At 40.8% G+C, this 24,597-nt stretch overlaps 1 protein-coding gene across 1 annotated transcript in view; it reads left to right on the forward strand.

Annotated features, from left to right (window-relative positions):
* LOC126329165 (COP9 signalosome complex subunit 4) overlaps positions 1-22,867 on the forward strand; it is a 61,022-nt gene extending 38,155 nt beyond the window's left edge. The window contains exons 4-9 of the mRNA XM_049996130.1: positions 11,679-11,815; positions 14,456-14,570; positions 16,314-16,503; positions 21,145-21,315; positions 22,343-22,543; positions 22,656-22,867. Coding sequence (XP_049852087.1) covers positions 11,679-11,815; positions 14,456-14,570; positions 16,314-16,503; positions 21,145-21,315; positions 22,343-22,543; positions 22,656-22,789 — 948 coding nt within the window. The 3' untranslated portion in view covers positions 22,790-22,867. The remainder of the gene's footprint in view (positions 1-11,678; positions 11,816-14,455; positions 14,571-16,313; positions 16,504-21,144; positions 21,316-22,342; positions 22,544-22,655) is intronic.
* The last annotated feature ends 1,730 nt before the right edge of the window (positions 22,868-24,597 follow it).

Consider the following 24,597-nt stretch of genomic DNA (forward strand, 5'->3'; position numbering starts at 1 on the left):
GCACTCCTGAACCTTCACTGACCTAATCCTACACGACACCATCCAAGCACAAATTGTCTCAAACTGCCTATATTCCTTAAAGATAATTTTGCTCTTTGTCAATAACTTACTGCAGATGATCTCAGAGGTGGACATTTTCATTTGAACAGTTAAGGCATCATCTCATCACCATCTGATCAACCATCCGTATTGTTAAGATACTTCCTTTGTTCACCTATCTTGTTTGGGTACAACTGCTTATCAAAGAATCCTTCCTCTTTCAATCCGTTCCAGCCCTGCCCATATTCCAAAAATAGTTCCTTGTAGTTCGCAGGCTTGTCTTGCTGTGACCTACCCTACCTTTGACAGCCACAGAAACTTTGGTCACATCCTTGAAATCTGCTAGTTTCTCTCAGATGCCCTCTCTAGTCTCCCAGTCCAGTCGTAAACCTATTTTTAAATCTTAACACTGGAGAAGATCCAACCCCAGTCCAACTATGCTGTGCTTGCAAATGACCTGCTTTCTGCTACCTGTTAAGTGACAACATTACTTCATAAGATGAAGATGTGACACTCTATTACCTGCCCCCATGTGTTACTATAACACAACACTATTGCATGCAGACATGGGACATATCGTTAATTTCTTCACCCAGGGTTCCACAGCCTCTACTTTTTTCCCCCCTCCATCAATGCACTTGTGCTCCTAGCTTTGTATTTCTCCTCTAGCTATTTCTGCTTTAGCACTTTGTCACTCATTTTTAGGTGTCTGTATTTCCTTTTACCTACTTCATTAGCTGCAATTTTAAATTTTCTTCTGTCATATACATAATTTAATATCCTATTATCCAAGAATTTCTGTAAGGGCATCTTTTTTATTTAGAGTAAAATGCCAACACCAATTGCGCTTTCATTTTAAAAACTATGAAATTTCCAGTTTTTCTGTTACTGCTTTCACTATTTATTATTTCAGAGCGACAGATTTACCATATATTGTATTCCTTTCATTGAGTTGGCAGTTGTTCGATAGGCTCTTTAAAAGTCAACATGATCTATGGATATTTCAACTTATCTGGGTCCCATTTATTTAATTTTCTGTGTTTCTGTAGTTTTCTTTAATCTTCACAACTAATAAACTGTAGCTCGTGTCCATACCTTCTTCAGAAAATGTTTAACAGTTTAACACATGGTTTGTAAAACTCTGTTGTCATTTGAAGACATGGGTTAGTGCAGCTCTCCATTCAGGCAGTCATATGCAAGTCTATTCACCTGTGCACAGCCGCTGCAACCTACATCTGTTTGAACCTATTTACTGTATTGGTTAATACATTGAAGAATCAAAGAAACTGGTACACCTGTCTAATATTGTGTAGGGCTACCGATGGGACATGGACTCGACTAATGTCTGAAGTAGTGCTGGAGGGAACTGACACCATGAATCTTGCAGAGCTGTCTGTAAATCCATAAGAGTACAATGGGGTGGAGATCTCTTCTGAACAGCAAGTTGCAAGGCATCACAGATATGCTCAATAATGTTCACGTCTGGGGAGTTCGGTGGCCATTGGAAGTGTTTAAACTCAGTGTTCCTATAGCCACTGTGTAGCAATTCTGGATATGTGGGGTGTCACATTATCGTGCTGGAATTGCCTAAGTCTGTTGGAATACACAATGGATTTGAATGGATGCAGGTAATCAGGCAGGATGCTTATGTAGGTGTCACCTGTCAGTCATATCTAGATGTATCAGGGGTTTCATATCACCCCGGTGCACACACCGCACACCAATACAGAGCCTCCACCAGCTTGAATAGTCCCCTGCTGACATGCAGGGTCCGTGGATTCATGAGGTTGTCTCCATACCTGTACATGTCCATCCACTTGATACAGTTTGAAGCAGCATTCCTTCAACTAGGTGACATGTTTCCAGTCATCACCAGTCCAAAGTCAGTGTTGACGGGCCCAGGTGAGGTGTAAAGCTTTGTGTCGTGCAGTCATCAAGGGAACACAACTGAGCCTTCAGCTCCGAAAGTCCACATTGATGATGATTCGTTGACTGGTTCGCACACTGACACTTGTTGATGGCTCAGCTTTGAAATCTGCAGAAATTTGCAGAAGGGTTGCAGCTTTAGTCACGTTGAACAATTCTCTTCAGTTGTCGTTGGTCCCGTTTTTTGCAGGATGTTTCTGGCCACAGCGATGTCAGAAATTTGATGTTTTGCTGGATTCCTGATAGTCACGGTACACTCGTCAAATGGTTGTATGGGAAAATCCCCACTTCATCTCTACCTCAGAAATGAACACCACTTTCAAACTCAGTTAAACCTTGATAATCTGCCATTGTAGCAGCAGTAACTGCCCTAACAACTATGCCATATACTTGGCGGCAATGCTGTATTCTGCCTGTTTAAATATCTCTGTTTTCAAATATGTGTGCCTATACCAGTTTCTTTGCTTTCAGTGTGTTACAAAGCTGGGTCAGTCATCCAGTCTGTTGCTCTCTAGCTCCTGAAAAAGTTGCTGCCCCACTTCACTGTCTGTATGTTAATCTGACCTTGTTGACATATGCCCCTTTAATCAGTTCGTCTGTATCATTCAGGCATGTAAGCCTCCTTACTGATGAAAGGTCCGTGTTTCATATTGATTCGCTGATGTATGCATTAAAATATTAGTTTTAGTTGTAAAATTTTAGTGTTTTGCTGTTAAAGTTTTGTGTAATTACTCAATGGATTCAAAGATCTTAGTTTTTTTGTTTTCTTTTCTGTAGATACTGTATGACAAAACACAATAGGGTAGTTTCACGAGCTCCTGTAATTTCTGCTGTAGTTCCTGTAAATTGTTGTGGTCAAAGACTCATAAATTAAAAATATGTCGTTTTGGAGTAAGTAAGTCCACAAAAAATTAAGTAATTTGAAAAGTTTAAATAAATTAAAAAGATTGTAAATAAAGAATTCGTTGTACTTTACAATTATTTCCAGTAAAAATTAAAGTTTTGACAGATAGCCTAACTCCAGTTACACTTCATGTACAACTGATCACATAACAACTCATGGATGTATCAGTCAGTATTGATAATCACAAAGTAATAGTTACTTTGTCATTTCGATAATTTCTTTTCGGTATTCATTGACTTTGCACTTGTACTAACAGGCACCTTATTGCCTTTCAAAGTGGCACGCTGCGATTGTGAAAACTGATTTGGTATCGGAAAGTTACCAAGATACATGAAAATTTTATAACTGTGTAACGTACTTTTCAACTAATCAAATACCCATTGCACAGCAAATAAAATTCCTGGATGTGCATATAAATTTTTGATGTTATTACTTAGCGCAGACAGCAGAGAATCAGATTTGGCTTGTACAGTGTGTCACAACCAGTATCTGGGCCATGCAGAGAATGCAGTAGACTGGGCCCCACTTACGGTACATTCCCACACGAAGCCAATCCATTACCAAAAAAAAGTGCAACTTATGCGTCATTCTTTGAGGTTTGCACTATGGAGCTGTAACATGAGACCTCAGAGCTTAGCCACTCCATGGTGCAATAGCACTGAAGGAGAGTCCAAAGGCAAGGAGAACTAATGATAACTGAGATACCACTGTGGGTACAAGCCTGCTGACACCTGGATAATGAAGGCAAATTACCACATTGCTGGCTGTGATGACATTGCGTCTGGCCTAAATATGCCCATTTCCAAAACCTCAGTCTGCAACAGGTCATCCTATATGCATCTCACATTGCAATGGGATGACTGCTTCAGTAGTTACAGGTTAACTTTACTGGTGAATCATAATGTGCTGCATGCTGCTGAAAGATAGTCATGTCAGACCACAGCCAGCCATCTGTAGTTGGACTTTGCCACTGCAAGCTGCCACTGCTATTGGCCATTACCTTGTTTGATGATGAGGATGAGTGCGGGCCTTCCCCGGGAGAAGGGCGGTACAAATTGACTGCAAACTATCACATACAACATGTTGGATGCGACATCTAAGTACACCTCTGGCTGAACTGTGTGTTGCGAAGGTGGATGCCCAGGACTCCAATTGGCAACACTTTTCGTCTGTGATGTGCTATTGGCATCTCCTTAAACACGCAGTCGTACAGTGGGGCGAGCCACACTAGCTGCCAGCGAGTCATGGTAGGCTTTCACCTAGACTCCCGTACTGACCACCTGCATGACATCACCACTGGGTCCTGATCAGAATAACAGCTGCAGCTGACAAAGCACTGTATCCTTAATCCTTGTCACACACATGTGCGAATCGGCGCACATTCCACTGTGATGGAGAAGAAAATCCGTACTTTAAATTACTAGTAATAAATAAGGTTCCAGGCAACCCTGTTTCACTGAATCCATATGATGTGCAGCAACCAAGTACGCCAGCTTCCTAGCTAGGCCTCGTGAACCAATTGCATCACCATCTCATCTCCTCAGTTCCACACCCATTAAAAATCCAGACCCGAAAGGTGACCATTGCAGACCATTATCAATAAATTACTATGTTTCCGTCCTCACTATCAGTGCTTATTCTTTGCCCAGGATACTAGGTGAAAGCAACCTTGGTGTTGCCAGCTTTTGAATGACTCTGCTTACAAACTTTTACTACTGTGATCCCATTTCAGAAGACCTGTCTGACCAACAATAATGCTCCTTAATTTATCTCACATCTAACACCAGCTACACCCACATAGCTACCTTATCTGAACACAAAGCTCCATCAGCTCAACTCCACTTGTCTCTTAACTAGCTGTCCTATTGTGGCTAGTTACCAACACTTACATAGAAAGATTACATACCTTTCTTGGCCTGCATCCAACAAATTGTTCAAAGACTCCCTTGCTATTCCTAAGATGTATACAGCTCCTATATTGCCTTTCTACAGTTACAGTCTCATTCCCTCTGGACTTCTTGTTGTGACTGTTGTGTTTGTGTATATCAACTGTTAATGTCCTTATTAAGGAACATTACCATGGAACACTACCCTTCCCTGTCTCCTTCTGATGCCTCAGTTATTTCTTCTTTGAAGGCCAAAACAACAAATAAATCCCCAGAATTTTCTTGAGTACTAAGGACACTATCCTTTGCTACCTATAGGAATCCTTCCTTCCTTCTCAAAACATTAGATTCCATAGCTGATTCAGATAAATCGTTTTTGTAATTTGGACCCGTAAACACAATCTCTATATATTCTACTAAATCTGCTTCACCTAGTCCTCAACTCAATAGGTATCTTAGGTTTATTGATCTTATGCACCAACAAAGCACTAATTTTACTACTGTCAGCTGTTCACATAAAATACCTCCATTACAGACTTTGAATGCAGTGGTTCCACATATGCAACGAAAAGGCACAGTTTTTTTAAATATGCTGAAAACCTTGCCAGAGCCTTTCAGACAATATCCTGACTCTCTAGACCAGAAAAAGATTGTTACATTTCTTTTTCACGACTTCAGCAGAACTGCTGCAGCAAATAAAGTGTCAACCAGTACTCCCTTTATCACCTAGGCTTTTTTAAAACACCCACCACAGACTTTGCCAGGACTAGACTGACTAGACTAGCTCCCAGGGCACCATGATGGCAGATATACCCAATCTAACACACTACTCTTGGCCACCCCACCTCATCCCACTCCTCAGCCCCTACTCCAATTACTGCACCTCTCAGCCAACCTAATGCAATACCCTAGTCCATACCAATGTCACTCCTGCACCCTTTGTTGCATTTCTCCATGGAAAAACCGGGTACATGACCTGGCCAGTAAATGAATAACTTTTCAAGGCAGTTACTCTTCCTATTCACTCTTCCTATTCACCTCCCAGGGAGCTTTCCACTCTTCAGTGGTTTCGTGCTTGGCTACCACAGGGCCCCAGCCTTAGCAGTATCTTTTCCCTTACATGCTGCAAGTTTATCCTCTTGCTGTTCTTTTCCCTCCCCTAGGGAACATGCCTTGGCTGTTTTTGGAACTGTATTCTGCATTTTTGGTAGTCAGTATCAGAATACTGTCCACTGTTCCTCATTCCTTTTTTTTTCTTCCTTCGTTCATCTTCTCCTAGCCTTCCTTTGCTTCAGTGTTTGAGGTTCCTCATTTTCTTCTTCCTTCCTGTGCTCTCCTGAAGGCTGTCAGATGCATAACAAGTGACTGGTTAACACGCAATTCCCAGCTCTGCATGAACAGGTAGGGTTGGCACATACTCCTGGTACAGGCCAGGCCCAGGGAGGGGTGATTGCCTGAGCCGCTGCCTTCCCAAATTGCCAATTGGCCCCTCTGTCAGGTGCTTGGGAGGTATGACCTGAAACGTGAACAGTCACCTAAGGTGGGGGCACCACCTTTTGAAGGGGGACCCCAGTTGGAAGGAGTGTACCATCAAGAGCATGGCAGTCAAGGGGGATTGTCTCACAGTGAGCCAATCATCTTCACAGTCAACGGCTACGAAACATGAACTGAATGAGGCTACCGATTCCAAGACCCTCACAGCTGCACCACAGTTGCTTGTGATTTCATGTACTGAAGACTGTCATTCTTTCGCCATGGTAAATCCATTTATTATTTGGAAATGTGTTGATGCAATTGCTGGTTGTGTGAAATCTTGCTCTCTTTTAAGCAGTGGCACTTTGCTTTTGGAGACTACTTCTGATTCTGTAGCACAACTCCTTGCAGCTTCGCTCCTCCATGGCTATCTTGTTCTTGTCGAGGCCCATTGAATGCTGAATTCCTCCCGTGGTATTATTTACGCTAGGCTGCTCGATGGCCTGACTGAGGCAAATGTGCATCTCTGATCAGGGTGTCATTGCAATCCATCGGGTGATGAAAAAAGTACATGCCTCCTTAATGCCCACCTGCACTCTTCCTCACTTTTGATAGAGTGGTTGTTCCATCAAAGATCAAAGCAGGTTATGAAGTTACCACAGGTGGACAATATATTCTGAACCTAATGCATTTGAGAGTCCTGTCAGCACCCAGCCAAATGTGTAACCCGTGGTAGGGATGCTTACAAGGGCGATTGTCCACTGCCTCCTTCCTGGTGCATCAACTGCGATGGCGACCACGCTGCATCCTACCACAATTGTCCCGTGTATCTTGATGAGTGGACTGTCCAGGAGATCAGGGTGAAGGAAAAGTGCCTTACCCTGTTGCTCACAAATTGTTGGCTTGTTCGGAAACCCTGTGTTCTACAGTACTGTTCTTTCTACATCTCACTCCAAGGACATGGCCACACAGACGTGGGACTTCAAATTTAGCACCACACTTTTGAAATCGCCCAGCCTCATTGTAATGTCCCCATATCCTTCTCCAGCTCAGCAGCACACCACCAAACTTTCGCCTCATGGGGCGAGGCCACCAGCTACATAACCGACAGGTCAGAAAGGACAGAAGGAATACTCCTGTGGAGGCTTCATAAATCCCTCCAGCCAACAAACATCTGGATCTTTGTCTGCCAACCAGAAAGGCTTCAAGAAATCAATCAAAGGCAAACAGTCTTCTTCTTTGCCAACTTGACGGTCCTCTTAGACAGTGTTGCCACGTGATACAATTGCCTGTCCGGCATTCGTGTCGCCGGTGCATAACACCAACCCTTTTTCTGCCCTGAATCTCTAGGATAACAGAAGAATGCCTCTGTGTCCTGTAGCAGCGAATCTGAAGGCTGGCACTTAGCAGCTGCCGAGGTGACACGCCTTCATTTTTTCTTCGTCATGAATCCTCCAATGGAACGTTCGTGGTCGTTGATCTAACAAAGAGGATTTACGGCTGCTCTTAGAATTGCAGGGTTCATTTGTTCTCTTCCTTCAGGAAACAAAATTGCATTCTCACAACCACTTTCAGCTTTTGCATTTCTTCTCGGTCCTTTCTGATCTTCCCCCCAGCAGATGGTGTTCCCTCTCATGGGGAGTCACAGTGCTCATACAGGATGACATTCGTAGTCAACCTATCACCCTGACTAAACGCCTTCAAGCTGTTGCAGTTTGGCTTTTCCTCCCTCACTTGACCTTTCTCCTTTGTACTGTTTATATCCCTCCACTATTTGATGTCACCAGGGCAGACTTGCTCCAGCTTACTGGGCAGCTACCTCACCCCTTTCTGCTGCTCGGTGACTTTAATATGCACCATGCCCTTTGGGGTTCTCCTAGAACCTGTCTGAGAATTGCCCTTTTAGCTGACCTTCTCAATCAACTTAACCTCTTGTGCCTTAACACTGGAGCATCCACATTCCTTCCAGACTCCACTCGTAACTGTTCCAATTTGGACCTATCCTTCTGCACTGCCCAGCTTGCCCATTGTCTCAAGTGGCCAGTTCTCTCTGACACATACTTCAGCAACCATTTCCTGTGTGCTATCCGTTTGCAGACACCTACCCCATCTACGCGCACACCGAAATGGAAGCTTACTATGGCCGACTGGGGGCTTTACTCCTCCCTGACAACTGTTGACGAACAACATTTCCCCAATTGTGATGATCATGTAGAGTATCTTACAAATGTTATCCTTACTGCCGTAGAACGTTCCATTCTTCACACTTCGTCTTTACCACTTCATGTCCCTATCCCTTGGTGGACTGAGGCATGCCACGACGCAATTCATGTGCGGAGATGTGCTCTCTTTATATTTAACCGTCATCTTAAGAGGGCAGACTTCATTTATTAAAAACAGTTGTGTGCACAGTGTCATCACATTCTTTGGGATAGCGAAAAAGATAGCTGGATTTCATTCACTAGCTCTTTCAATAGTTCCACTCCCTCTTCCGTCGTGTGGGCCAACCTCCAACAGCTCTCTGGGACCAAGATCCATTCCCCAATTTCCCACCTGACGGTAGGGACAGTATCATCATGGACCCTATTACTACGTCCAACACCTTAGGTCGCCATTTTGTGGAGATTTCGAGCTCCCCCCACTGTCACCCTGCCTTCCTCCATCGGAAATGAGCGAAAGTGATTTGGATGATACATTTCTCTTCTCAGAATCATGGAGTGCTTCAATGCTGCCGTTACTATGAGGGAGCTAGATGTTGCTCTGACTTCATTCCGATCCTCCACCCCGGGCCCAGATGATGCTAACACTCAGATGTTGCTGCACATTTCTCCTGTGGGCAAGCCCTTTCTGCTTCATAAGTACAACCACATCTGGGCAGAGGGTATGTTTTGCAGATGCTGGCGTGAAGCCACTGTCATACCCATACCTAAGCCAGTAAGGACAAACACCTTCCTTATAGCTACTGCCTCATATCTCTTACCATCTGCGTTTGCAAGGTGATGGAACAATTGATTCATGCCCGGCTGGTTTGGTGACCAGAGTCTCGCAATTCACTGATGAAGGCATAGTATGGAGTTTGAGAATGGTGTTCTGCAGTTGACCATCTCGTTACTTTGTCCACCCATGTCTGAATGGTTTTCTGCGGAAACCCTAGACTGTGGCCTTGTTTTTCGATTTGGTGAAGGCCTATGACAGCAGCTGGAGACCTGGTATCCTCTGTACTCTTTACACATGGGCCTTCTGTGCCGCCTGCCCTGTTTCCTTCAGGCACTTTTAAAAGACCAAGTTTTCAAGGTGCATGGGGGTTCTGTCTTGTCGGACACCTTTATCCAGGAAAACAGTGTGCCTCAGGGCTCTGTCCTGAGCGTCATCCTCTTTACTATCGCCATTAACCCTATAATGGCCTGTCTCGCGCTGGGCATCTTTGACTCCCTTTCTGTTGACAATTTTGCCATCTATTGCAGTTTTCCATAGACCTGTCTCACTGAGCAGCATCTTCAGCGATGTCTTGATCATCTTTACTTCTGGAGCATCGACAGTGGCTTTCGCTTTCCTACTGACAAAACTGACTGTATTAATTTCTGGTGATGTAATTAGTTTCTCCCACCATCTTTACATCTTAGGCCTGTTGTCCCTATGTTCGTTGAAACTACGAAATTCCTGGGGCTCATGCTCGATAGGACACTCTCTTGTTCCTCCCATGTGTCACTACTTGACAGCCCGCTGTGCTTGATTCCTCAATGCCCTGTGTGTCCTCAATGATATTTCCTGGGGTGCCAATTGATCCACCACCCTCAGTTTGTACCAGTCCCTTGTCTGTTCAAAACTCGACTATGGGTGCTTTGTTTATCTGTTTGTGCATCCATCCCTCTCTTTTGCACTGTCTCAACACTATCCACCATCATGGCATCCATTTGGCCATGGGCATCTTTTACAGTATCCCAGTTGAGTGTCTGTATGCTGAAGCTGCTGAACTACCACTGTCCTGCCGCCTTGACTTTCTCCTCAGCAGGAATGCATGCCATTTGCCTGCCGTGCGTGGCCACCATCCTATGCCTCCTTTGATGACTCCTTTGATTGCCAGTATGGGGCATGTCCCTCTTCTCTGTTACCTCCTGGAGTTCGCTTTCGGCGCTTCTAGGATGGCTTAAATTCACACTACCTGCAACTTTCCTGGTGGCTGTGAATCCTTAACCACCTTGGCTTTGTGAAGCAACCCATGTTAACCTTGGCCTTCATTCGTTTCCTAAGGACACTATTCCAGCCTCAGTCTATCACCTTCAGTTTCATGACCTTCGCATTGAACTTTGTGATAGTACCTTTCTATGCACTGACTCTCGCACTGACTATGGGGTTGGGTGTGCCTCCATCATTGGCACCTGTGTCTATCAATATGGGCTTCTGGCACACTGCTCAGTGTTTACAGCTGAGCTCTTCACTCTGTATCAAGCTGTGGAGTACCTCCAGCAACACAGCCTTTTCAGTTGTGTTGTCTGCGCAGACTCACTCAGCACCCTTCAAAACTATGTGCACGGTACACTGCCCATCCCTTAGTGCAGCATGTCCAGGAAAACTGTCACTTGCTCACTCTTGGTGGAGCTAGTGTGATGTTTCTGGGAGTTCCTGGTCATGTCATTCTCCCAGGAAACGAGGCTGCTGCCGAGGCTGTAGTCCTCGTACCTCAGCCCATAAGTTCCTGTATTCCCTCTGATGATCTCTCTGTTGCCATCTGGTAGGAGGTGGTGTCCCTTTGGCATCGCCAATGGTCCTCCCTTCATGGGAATAGTATCCGGCTTCTTAAGTCTCTCCCAGGAACTTGGATGACCACCTCTCGGCCCTCCCGCTGGGAGGAGGTAATTTTAACTAGGCTGCATATTGGGCACTGCCTTTGTAGCCATCGTCTTTTGATAAGTAAACATTGTGCCCTAGTTTTAACTGTCTGCCACTTCCTGATGGAATGCACATTTTTTAACCATTTACATTTCCAATTGGGTTTGCCATCTGAGTTATTGGCCATTGTAGCAAATGCTTTAGTAAGGTATTCATCACCACTCACATTGTAGCCCTAATAGAAATTTGTTGATGTAATAGTCACCTTCGTAACCTATTATGCTAGGTAAAACTGGTTTGGGCATTGTAAAAATAAGGGATATTGTATGTCATAACAGGAAGCTCCAAGAAGTTTACAGCAGAAACATTACTTTTATTTTCAATCTATTGATAAACTTTTGTTTCACATGAAGTTTGTTCTCGGTGAATTACCACTCAGGGCTCAATACTGAAAAATATAATTAGAAACTTCAAAATGTATTTGATATGTGTTGCTAATATGTTGAACATAGGCTTTTCTGATAATTATAACATTTTGTTTTTAATGTTTGGCAATTGTATGAAAGTTGTGAAATGCAAGCCAAACTGTATAAATACTAGAAGTTACCTCCATTTTTCAGGTACAGCCTCGTGTTATCTCCTTTGAAGAGCAGGTGGCTGCCATCCGTCAACATCTTGCTGAGATCTACGAACGTGAGCAAGCATGGAGAGAAGCAGCTAATGTTTTGGTGGGAATTCCATTGGAAACAGGCCAGAAGTAAGTAATTTATTTCTGTGTAAAATCTGCAGCTGGAACAGATAAAAGGGCTGTTACCAAAACATGAGTGAATGAAATGCAAACTGTGTGTGTGAAAGTATATTATTATTTTATCCATGATTGGGGGGAAGGGAGGGGGGGGGGGGAGAATACTGCAGCCCAAAACTAGATAGTGTGTGTTGCTTGTTGTGCTTTTGTCTTCTTAAGTGTTATTAACAGTTTCATTTTGCGTGCATAACATGGGATGTTACGGAATTCCAAGTGCTTACCTTCCATTATGAGCTGTGGGTAGTGTTTAGTACTCCATTATCTAGAATGTGGGTAGTGTTTAGTTCTCCATTATCTAGAACTTCAGAGTTATTGGTTGTAGTCTCTCTCATATTGACTGCTGCTGCCATGAGTGCAGATGCCTAGTAGTAAGTTTGGTTTTTTCTTCTGGCTTACACTAATTTTCTTCAGTATTTTTATTGCATTTTGAAGAACCCAGCCACTCCCTATACTCCCACTGCATGACTATTCTGCCTAGTTGGAATACCAATTGCATGGCATAAAGCTTTAGAACCAAGCATCACTTAATCTGCTTTCTAGATATGTTCGCCTCCACAATTGATGCAATGTGTTCTACATGGTTTCCACTTCCAGAAGCAGTTTTGGTATGCCTCTTGCAGGTGATTTCATTTTCTGAGCAAGAGTCACACGCCAACAGGGATGAATATGCGGGTGTGTTACCGTAATGCAAGAGCCATGAATTGTCTCACTACATTTCACGTTGATTCCTTCTCACATTTTCTTGCAGTGTGCAACATGTCCCAATAGTACATTCAATTAATAGCTTAATGATGGACAAATCCTTCAAAGTCAAAGAAAATTATCAAGATGGCTTTGACATTTGACCTGACCTGATGAGTTTTTTCCTTGGAGAACCTTCCCTGACCCATTGTGAAGACTGAACCTTGGACTCAACATCATAACCATAGACCCATGTCTCATCACCAGTCAAGATTCTCTTAAGGAACATTGCATTCTCATTTGCATGATCCAGAAGCTCTTCACAGATCATTAGGCAAAGGTATTTCTGGTCTTAACTCAAGAGCCCATGGGACAAAATTGTCAGCAACACAATGCGTTCCAGAATTCTGTGTCAGGATTTCATGACATGATCCAGCTGAAATGTTATGTAATTGTGCAATCTCTCTTAGATTGGCATGCACTATTTCGTAGATATTCCTGACATGAGCATTGTCGGTAGATGTCAAAGGGCATCCTGAATGAGGGTCATCTTTAACTTCCATCCACCCATTTTTAACTCGTGTGAACCATTTGTAACACTGAGTACGGCTTAAGTATTCATTACCATAGGCTTCCTGCATCAATTGGTACGTCTCTGTAAAGATTTTGGTGAGATTCACACAAAATTTAATGCAGGCACTTTGCTCCTCTAACTCTGCCATCTTGAAATTTGTGAACTTTGCGACACAACGCTCTACTCAATACAGCACTGAAGAATAACTTACAGATATACAAAAATGAAACTTCCGGCAGTTACACATTAAACACAAGACTACCAACTGCATTTCGCTCCAGCACACCATTGGGGCAAAATTACGAGCGTTCTGCAATTTTTTGAACAGACATTATAAATAACCTGAGTAAAATATGATAACAAAAAGTACTTGGTGAAATATAAAAAATTTAAAAAGTAAAGGTAACAAGTCACTGAACAGTTCCAGCATTGAGTCATTGATTGATTGGTACACAAATGAAACTGTAAACATTGCTTAGCAACCTTTTCATCTCATTGATTTTCCTATCAAATGCCCAGTGCTATTCATCAAGTTATCTGTACTACTCCTTTACATATTTATTTTTCACACAGGATTTTCTGTTATATTTGTTTGCTAAATTGTTCATAGCAGTTGATCTACTTTCATTTTTCATTATTCATTAAAAGGCATACTCCTGTGTAAACACTATGTAATTTTGTATTTTATTCCTAGACTCATCTGACCAGAAATTCTGTTTTTCCAATCTGTGTCTTACGAGGAGCAGTTTGACCATTGTGCCCCATTTTTCTTTAAACTACCCCCAGTCAGTCATTATACTATGTGGACTGCTGCTAGCACTTTGGAATGAGATTGATTCTTTCCAGGTTTTGTGTTGTTTTTTACATCAATCCTTCACAATGCTAGACGGTCACTACCCATCAGTACATGAGGTGTGCCTGATTTGGTTTCGTGTTAAAATGGTGGAAATGTCCCTAATGTTTTTTTACTAAGGTGACATACAGTGAATAGTCCACATTCGAAGTTGCTGAGCTCTCCTTAATGACCCATTCCACTGTGATTGTAATACAGTGCTGCTTGTCACCCCCTCACCCACCACCCCACCCCACCCCACCCCTTCCTTCTCATTTTATAGTGGCAAGTCCACTTCTTGTGACATCTAGTTGTCAGTTATGTATTACATAGAAGTGTCTGGATACTGCTGATCAGGTAATGTGTAAGGTACATGGAATCATACTTGCAGGATATTACTACTTTGCATTGTAGTGCATTGAAGTGCACGTTATCTTTTATGTGTTAACTGCAAAACATTGTACATGTAAACTGGATTCCTGAGACATTGTATCTTGGTTTTTAGGCAGTACACTGTAGACTACAAGCTGGATACATACCTCAAGATAGCAAGGTTGTATCTAGAAGATGATGATCCTGTTCAGGCAGAAGCTTACATAAATAGAGCATCACTGCTGCAGGCAAGTTGCCACATGTGCCATATTTTTGTATTTTTGGGGGCTCTCATTTTATCCTGTGTTCACTAATATTCCTGTTGTAGCTTGTCACAGGCAAGAGTGCTTTTGCATTATTTGAAATCTTTAGGATTAGAGCTATTTCTGTTGGTGCTATTATACAAGGGTAAGTCAATTATTATCTGCAGTTTAGTTACAGTTTTGTTTGTTTTGGTAGTACTGTCGTTCTATGTTGACACGTGCTTTATTTATTTGTTGTTATATCTTTGCAATTTTCAAGCTGCTAGGTTAGTTTCATTATTACTGCCGTGCTGTTAATTGTGGCTGCTTCGCTGTGTATTTGCACCAAAGGGGAGCAGCGTTCAGTGATCCTTTTTTGTGGTCAGAAGGTGTATCAGGGACCAAAATTTATCAAAGGCTTTCAGTACAGTACAGGAACGGTGTTTTGCCACAACGGAGTGTTTACAAATGGATTGAAAAATTCCGAAATGGTCGCGCAAGTGTTACACATGATAAAGGAGCCGGACAACCATTTACCGCCACAAATGAAGAAACTGTTGAGTGTTCACATGAAATGATTATCTTAGACAGGTGATTAACTATTGACGAAGTGGCACATTGTCTGCAATTTGATCACGGTTCTGCCTACGAAATCACCCTTAACAGACTTAGGTATCATAAAGTTTGTGCGAGATGGGTCCCAAAACAACTCACACAGTTGCATAAACAAACACACTTAGACATCTGCAAAAATCATTTGGATCGCTATGGTAATGAAGGGGATAACTTCTTAGACAGGATCATTACTGGTGACGAAACATGGATCCATCATCACGAGCCGAAGAGTAAAATGCAGAGTATGGAATGAAAATATCCAAATTCGCCATGCAAGAAAAAGTTCAAGACCCAACTGTCTGCAGGAAAACTGATGCTTACGGTTTTTTGGGATGCACAAGATCCAGTACTGGAACATTATGGGGAAAGGAGCACAACAATAAACAGTGTATGTTACAGTGAGATGTTTACAGCCAGACTAAAGCCTGCAATTCAAAGCAAATGCTGAGGATTCCTGTCAAATGGTGTTGTGTTGTTGCATGACAATGCCCATCTGCATACTGCTGAAATGCTCCAGAAACTCAAATTTGACGTTCTGGATCATCCTCCGTATAGTCTCAATCATGCCCCTTCTGACTGTCACTTGTTTGGTCCACTCAAACAGGCACTAAGGATCTGTTGATTTGCCTCAAACGAAGCAGTGAAAGAAGCGGTGAATTCCTGGCTCTCCGTTCAACCGAGAACCTTCTTTTATTAGGGCATCAGGAAGCTTGTACAATGACCCAAGTGCATTGAAACACAAGGAGACTGTCGAAAATGATGTTCTTGTAAGTTTCCTATTTGATTACAATAAAATTTTAACTACTTTGCAGATAATAATTGACTTACCCTTGTAAGTAACCTGGCAATTATTTACACAGGGGATGATGCACTTGTCATACAGCTGTGAATGAGAAATAACTTTGTGATAATTTCCAGGTCAGCAAAAATCCTTCGTTGTAAAGTTCATCAAGTAATGCACTCCTACCACAAGAAAAAGACGTAGTAATAGTGTTTCTAAAATGTTACACATGATGCATGATTATTCTAACATATAATATGCTCTAATAAATATTTTGATGATAATTTTTTGTATTTCTGTTTTGATATTTCAGTTACTCTCTCACTAATTTCTGTCTACTATTTCATATACAGGCTGAATCAAGAAATGAACAGTTACAGATTTATTACAAAGTCTGTTATGCTAGAGTACTAGACTACCGCCGAAAATTTATTGAGGCAGCTCAGCGTTATAATGAACTTTCTTACCGAACCATAATTCATGAGGATGAACGTATGACTGCATTAAGAAATGCACTAATATGCACAGTCCTTGCTTCAGCAGGTAGTACATTTTTTAAATAATTATCCACTTATTGTGGATATATCATTATTAAAAATAATAATGTTAAATAATGTTGTGCAGTGTTTGTGTACTGTGTGTACTAGTGTAAAGATACTACTATTTTCTAACTTACTTCAGGTGAATGATGGCGAGATCTCCTCTCCCTCCCTCCTCCCCCCCCCCCCCCCTATTTTCCCTCACACTCCTGCCCCTCTCTTTGTGAGTGGGGGATGGAGGGGTTGGGAATTTTTGTAGTTCCATAATGATATTTTCACTCTGCAGCAATGTGTGTGCTGATATAAAATTTTCTTGCAGATTAAAATTGTGTGCCAGATTAAGCCTCGAACTTGGGACCTCTCTCTTTTGTGTGAAGTGCTATATAGACTGAGTTATCCAAGCATCACTCAAGACCTGTCCTCACAGCTTTACTTCTACCAGTACCTCATCTCCTACCTTCCAAACTTCACAGAAGCTCTCCTGCAAAACTTGCAAGTTTGGCATTCACGGAAGAAAGGATATTGCGGAGACATGGCTTAGCCTGGATGATATTTTCAGAGTGAAATTTTCACCCTGCAGTGGAGTTAGCACTGATATGAAAGATAGAAGATGAAGTACTGGCAGAAGTAAAGCTGTGAGGAAAGGTCACGAGTCGTACTTGGATAGTTCAATTCGTAGAGCACTTGCGCATGAAAGGCAAAGGTCCAGAGTTCGTCTTGGTCCAGCACACAGTTTTAATCTGCCAGGAAGTTCCTGTAGTTGACTGTCTTTAGCTATGTAAGTGTTCATTCTCTAATTCCACCAATGTTGACAGATCACACATTTTAACTTAAATGTCCCAATGCTGTATGGGTGTAGTATACATCATATCAAAAAACTGTGATTAAAGCTTTGATGTAGTTTGTATGGAAATAATGCTGAGGCTTCCGAAACTGGCTTTATGTAGATATAGTGCACACATTAGAAAGTCATATAAAGACCGGTTAAAATCAATCCCTTAGGAGTTCAATGAAATAATATTAGTAAGAGAAAAAGCCACAAAAATACATTTTTGCTAAAAGTGATATATGGTGATATTTCAGAAACATAAGTTTCTTTCTTGGGACCAATAGGCTTGATAATAAAAAGATGAATGGCTCTCAGCAATACCAGAGTGTGAGAACATTCAATCCCACACTTTCAAACCTATGCTCACTGGATAAAACATTAATTACCCATTTAAAATAGCACACTGGCTACTTTGGAGGTGGTGTAGAACTGGTACCAAGCAGTGCTGTGACACTCCACTGCTGACAAATGTCATGACATTGAATTTTTGTTTGTTTGTGTTTGTGGGGTGGGACAGTCAGTTTCATGGAATCAGTGCAGTACAATGTGGAGATAGGATGGAATGGTGGATAGAAGCTTTTGTTTGGAATGGTGTAACAGGGCCTAAGAGAAATAATTGTAAGAAGATCCTAACCTACAGGGACTGGAGATGAGTGTATCACCTTTTTGATGACAGTCAGTTTCAAACCTGGCAGACAGTGCTGTTTTCAGTGAATGCAGGTCCACCTCAACTAATTTCTGAATGAATATTGCAAAAGGAACTGAATGTAATCTAAGTTTTGAGTTGGGTACCTTACAAAAGACCATTACTCACAGTCACACATAAAATGACAAGTCTTCAGTGGGTCAGGCACAGAAACTGGACAATTGCTTACTGCAGGTGATTTTGGTCAATTGCATCTTAACTGACCCTTTTAATCATATGGAAATTTCTGGACTATTTGAAATGGTGCATGAAACATAGCAAGCAACATCCTGTTAGTTAAGCAGCTACGCAGGCTCTAATTATCGATTTGGCACTTTATCTGTACATGGGAGACATGAGCAAACTTGTGGGCTCACATCACTGAATTGGACTGAAGGTGGGGATTTAACATCTCATAAACAGGCATGTCATTGGTGATGAAGCACAAGCTTGGAATGTTCCAAGGATGAGGGAACCATCTTGGCATTTGTGTTGACTGATTTCCATAAATTGCAGAACACACGCATCTGGATGGTCAGACATGGATTTGAATCCTTGTCCAGTCGAACATGAATTGTAATAACTGCTGTCGCCTCGCGTGGTATTACTGGATGAACTCTCAACTTGCGATTATGCTTCCGCATCAGCTGTAGAACATTTCAGAAAAAATGAAAATGTTTGCCAAACTGAGACTTGAACCCGAATTTCCCACTTGCAACAAGCGGTCGTCTAACCAGTTCGGCCCTGCGAGCATGCTGCCAGGTATCACTGAACTGAGATCATTATCAAAGATGGAGACGGTGTTATAAGGTTTAGCTTGATGTGTCATGAGGATGGCTTTTATTGAGATTGCATCAAAAGTTTCATGTTTAAATGTTTGAGGAAAGAGGATGGAATAAAATATAGAAATTTTTGTTTGAAAGGTGTATTGCTATCATAAAATTCTCCACCAAATAAAATAGACATTTGGTTCTGCTGTAACACTTCTCATCACTTCTGAATGTAAGACTACTTATATTTCAGTATTTACAAACTAGTATTCCATGGGTTTTATGGGATTTGTGTTGTTTATAATTAGATACCGGCTTTTACAAACCCCTTTACAATTGTCCCCATTGTAGTCAGTTAATTCGTAGTTAGTATGACACTTTAGTGGCAAATGCACTTAACATTTGTCATCGTTGCTGTGTGCTTTGTCTAAAAACTATTTGCTGCTCCTCCTCCTCCTCCTCCTCCTCCTCCTCTTTTTTATCCCTGTAACTAAAATTCACAGTAACTATGGAACTTGCCGGTGTAAATGATATTTCAATTAAAATGGACAATCTGAAGACATTTCTCAAGTACGAAGTTTATTTAATTCACTTAAGAAATATCATGCAATACAGTTATGAGGTAGTATTTAAATATAGTGTTCAACAGTGATTTGCTATTTGTCTATGTTTAACCATAAAGATAAATAATTTACTGGGAAGGAAGACTTCAAAGATATTTGAACAAACCTAGGAGATGTGTGGATGTCTATTGCACACAGTACTGTTACTGACTGCTTTTTGTAATTGAATTTTATTTATTTCATCTGCATTGCTCCAGAAGAAAATTCCGTGAGACAGCAGAAAGTTGTAAAATAAGACAGTGGGAGATGCTTTTAAGTGCTAAACATGCTTAATTTGCGTGTGACTTCATTTTGATATTTTATCCAAGTAGTATCAAAGGAATTATGCATATACATTTTGTTTGTAACTCACCTCCACAGCAAAAGTTGCTAACGCATGCCTTTGCAGTGGTACTAAAATTGGAGACTTTTGCTTCAGATCCAGATGGAGGTAGTATTTATCGCCACCAATATATGATTGGCATGGGAAAGAGAGGTGGTGGTGTATAGTTTCTGATCACTTGACTTGGCACCAATATCAGGAATTAAATTCCAAACCTTTCTGCAGTGTTTCATGGTCTGGGGTCGCGTGACACTATTGATTGTGGACTTGTCAGTTGGATGGGGGTGTTAAGTGTGCTGGTCCACTTTTATCTGGTTTAAAGGAGTAAGCTATATGACATCTGGTTTCACCCTCACTCTTATCTCATCATACAACACAGTGACTCTCACTCACACACTCTGTAGTCACCTACACCCAGTATATGATGGAGACACAACTCTACACTGCATAAGAGGAGGCCACTGTGTGTAAAGGAAGAAAACTCTTCCTGATTGGGTGCCTGAACTTAAGGTTGGGACCTCCCGGCCAACAATGCCATATCATTTTTCATTTTCTTCATTTGATGTGTGTCCTTCGTCATCTGTATGAGTTATCAGCAGCTTCTTTCTTTCTGTTAAAAGTGCATGAGGTGAGTCTTTGTATCGTAGTATGTTTAACACACATGAAAATTTTAGAACAGAGTTGTCAAGTCATTGGAAGGTCATTTACATTAGTTCATTACAAGACTGGACATAGTAATGAATTTTAGGAGACTCTACCTTTAATGCTTGTCCATTTTGTTCAGTTCTATTTCTCTGGTGTATTTAATCTCTGTGACATTTTGATTTATGTTATCAAGGTAAGACTATACTCAAATCCAATGTGCAATGTAAATATGCACAGTAGTTCAAAGTAGTTAACTTTTTGACAGTCTTCTTTGTCCTCTGTAAAAGCCTCTCCAAAGAAACATATGACAATAGAGAATCCTGATGGAATAAGAATAGGCCTAAAGGAAGAAATCCAATGTTTAGTAAAGGCATTGAGTGATTGAAAGATGCGTACGTGTGCCCCTCCCCTGCCCCCCACCCCCCCAACCCCTCCCACCCCCCCCCCCCCCTCTCTCTCTCTCTCTCTCTCTCTCTCTCTCTCTCTCTCTCTCTCTCTCTCTGTCTCTGTCTCTCTCTCGCGCACATGCACCCACACCTGTGTGACTACATTGTGCTGACTGACAATAGTGTAGCTGTGCAGTATGTATTGTGCTGTAATTAACTTTCATTTCGCATTTTAAGCAAGTGTTCCCACTCTAATTTGTTGGACAGCTGAAATACTTACTGCTAAGCATTAAGTAAAAAATAGGCAGTAGCCTTTAGACACTAATAATATGTTGATGAACTTGTTCTCCCTAAACATTATTATTTATTTGTTCTAATATTATAGGCCAACAGCGAAGTCGTATGCTGGCAACACTGTTCAAGGATGAGAGATGCCAGCAGTTACCAGCATACTCCATTTTAGAAAAAATGTATTTAGACAGGATCATTCGCCGCTCAGAACTGCAAGAATTTGGGAATTTGCTTCAACCACATCAGAAGGCACTTACTCCTGATGGTGAGTTTCCTGTCTAGTAAATATTGTGTAATAAAAGTACTAGAGATAAAGGAAACAGAGACAGAAAATATGCAGTAATTGTAACACATTTTGTGTGTTGAACACTATTTTGTCACAGTCACTGGTATTTTACTGAAACTGGGATGGAGCACACTAGATCGCGTGTTATGGATTTAACAGAAACAAGTGTTGGAATTCACATGCTTAAAGTAGTAGGTATAACAGATGCTGATCAGTAACCAAAAAACTCAAAAAAATTGCACCTGGATCAGCCCCTCTCGCAAGCTAGTGTGCTATGTATTAAACTATATGAGTAGGTTATATGTATTATATAACAGTGGTCTAAAATCTGTGCCCTGAGTATGGGAGAAAAATTTAATACCCATAAGATGCATCTAAAATACTTAAATGTGTGAAGCTAACTGCCACATAGTTTGGTTTGCTATAGCGGCTCTCTACAATCACATCAGTACTTGAATATTACAAGATTTATGCCGGAGAAGCCTACAGTTGACACTGTTCTTTTCAAAAATTCCACCTTCTTAATTTTTTGAGATTTTATGTGCATCAGACAGTAATATTGTTGTTTATTTTACAATTATGAACTTCATGAATTTAGTTATAAAGTATTGCTTAACAATAGTACTGAAAGTGCTACAAAAATAATGAAAATTGTACTTGAAAAAATGAAATTGTCTGTCAGAATTTAAAATTTGTTGGTCGAGACCTCTATTGATAAGCTGCAGTTATGGCTTTGTAAAAGGGAAAAAAAGGCTTTGCTACTTTCATGAAAAGATGCTCTTATTCTACAAATATCTTCAGTATCCTTACAGTTACTCACCCCTCAGTATTAAGTTGCATGCCATAAAGCTTGTTTTGGTATCTCAGACTGTTACTGTTCAGGAAGCACACTGCATCACTATTATGAGTGAAACTGGGTCATTCTTTGTGAGAGACTTTAATTCAGTACCTCATCAGTTTTGTGGTGAGTTGATGTGAATTTTCAATTTTTGTAAATTTTTTGCAGGTTCTACAATCTTAGAGCGAGCAGTCATTGAACACAATCTGCTATCTGCTAGTAAACTCTATAATAATATTACTTTTGAAGAACTTGGGGCCTTGCTGGAAATTCCTCCAATTAAAGCAGAAAAAATTGCTAGTCAAATGATAACAGAGGGCCGTATGAATGGATACATTGATCAGATTGATTCCATTGTTCACTTTGAAAGTTTGTATATTCTGTTATTGTTTTTGAGTGGTGTGAAAAATGATATTTATATCTTAAAACCCTTGTTACTGTTTGTGTCATGGCTTGTAATTTTTAATTTCTTCCATTTCAGCACGTGAAGTTCTGCCAACATGGGACAAACAAATACAGTCACTTTGCTACCAAGTTAATCAGATAATTGAAAAGATAACAAATACTGAACCAGAATGGATTGCTAAGGCTCTGGAAGAACAAATGATTCACTGATAAGCCTTGTAATGGATTATTTGAGTAACGTTGTTCCTTTTGTCACTCTTTTGTTATTAAATATTTTCATGAAAAATATTTGGTTTTACAAATTCCTGCAACTACCTCATTATGTATGTATAAAACATATTTTTGCGTGGACTTTGATAATACCTTCTTAAAACGACATCACAGGTTAGGCAAAATTGGCAGCACCAGTATTAATGTTTCTAAACCTGTATATACTTTTAGGCGACATGCATACATTCTTAAAACGTCTAAATAGAAACAGTTGTACATGGTATCTGTATAATGTCCACACTGTACTCACTGTAAAAGGAATATTGATAAAATTCAGAAGTGTCAAGTTTCACAATGAAATGATATTTGGGCTACTATTTTGACACGCTGTGTTCTAAAGAGATTTAAAAAAATTGCTTTACCTTGTCAGACTGGCTACTTCAATGTGGGAAATGTATGAGTGGATCAAAGAGTGTTAGGCAGTTAAAAATGCCACCAGCAGCAATTATTGACATTTAGTTTGTGCTAAAGCACTAGGCCACAAATCTGAGGTCTAGGATTCAAACCTCATCTGATCAGTTTTTTGTGATACTTATTGCTTCTATCACCTGTATGAAAAATTAAAAGTTCAAAATTTTCAAACCAATTGTTGAGTTAAGAACAGTTTTACCTTACTTATTCTCAGATTTGATACTATTCTAAAATTTATGCTCATTGTATCACTTCGACATCTGGTCTACTGGCAGTGTGAAATTGAAATGAAAGTAAGGTAACAACTACTGACATTTGTTTGAATTGGAATAACTGTAGAAATGTATTGACAATGTATCCTGTTTTTGGCCACACACTATTGATTGGATCTATTGTAACCAAAGCCGACCAGCCCTTTTTCTCCATCCTATACAGTGGATTAGACTTCCGTAAATTTTCTTAATTGTCCGAACAAGCTGCTGTTCTTAAATCCGGGCTGTTGAACTTTTAAAATTCCTACTTGTAGTCAAACAGTAGCGGTTTCTGAACTTTTATTGTAGTTATAATGCTTTTTCATTGACAAAGTTGTTGAGACTGGACTTCTCTTCAGAAGGAGTAAATTCAAATTGCCATTCTGGCAGCCATATTCATATTTTCCTAAATCCTTTCAGGCTAATACCAGAATGCTTCCTTTAGCCTGGTTAGTTTCTTGTCCCATACTTGTCAAGTGAAGCTAATGTTCCACCTCCGAAGTACTTTACAAGAAGGTAAGAGCTAATCTTCCTTTTTGACTGTATTAGAACAGCAATACTTAAATATCAACTTTACATCTGTCTCTAAAACAGATTGCATCCAAATGCTGTATTTATCCTGCGTTTTCATGCTCTATGAACTATTAGTATCATGTATGAAGCGTAAGCTATTCTGCCGTGTATAAATAGACAAACATGAAATTTTCTTATGGAATCAATTGAATTTTGATATAGTTACACATTTATCATTCTAGCTACTGACTACTTACAAAATTGTTCATCATTTCTCATTCTGATGCTAAACAGACATATTTACTTCGTAACTAAAAAAACGCTGTAGTAACCAACAAAGTGAACTGATTACATGGCCAGGATGGCAGCACAATTGTGTTTATGCACAAGAAATAGTTTTGGGAGACTGTATCAGCAAACACTTGGGTATCCTTACAAGTGGAATACTATCAACACACCTGTACACCTGTGTCCTGCATAGTACAACCAATAAATATACACACACACTACTGGTGCAATGGTGAGATAGCCAAGTGTGTATAGTGTCAGACTGGTGCACAATAGGTCATAGGC

The sequence above is a fragment of the Schistocerca gregaria genome, chromosome 2, assembly GCF_023897955.1.
Source record: "Schistocerca gregaria isolate iqSchGreg1 chromosome 2, iqSchGreg1.2, whole genome shotgun sequence".
NCBI lineage: Eukaryota > Metazoa > Arthropoda > Insecta > Orthoptera > Acrididae > Schistocerca > Schistocerca gregaria.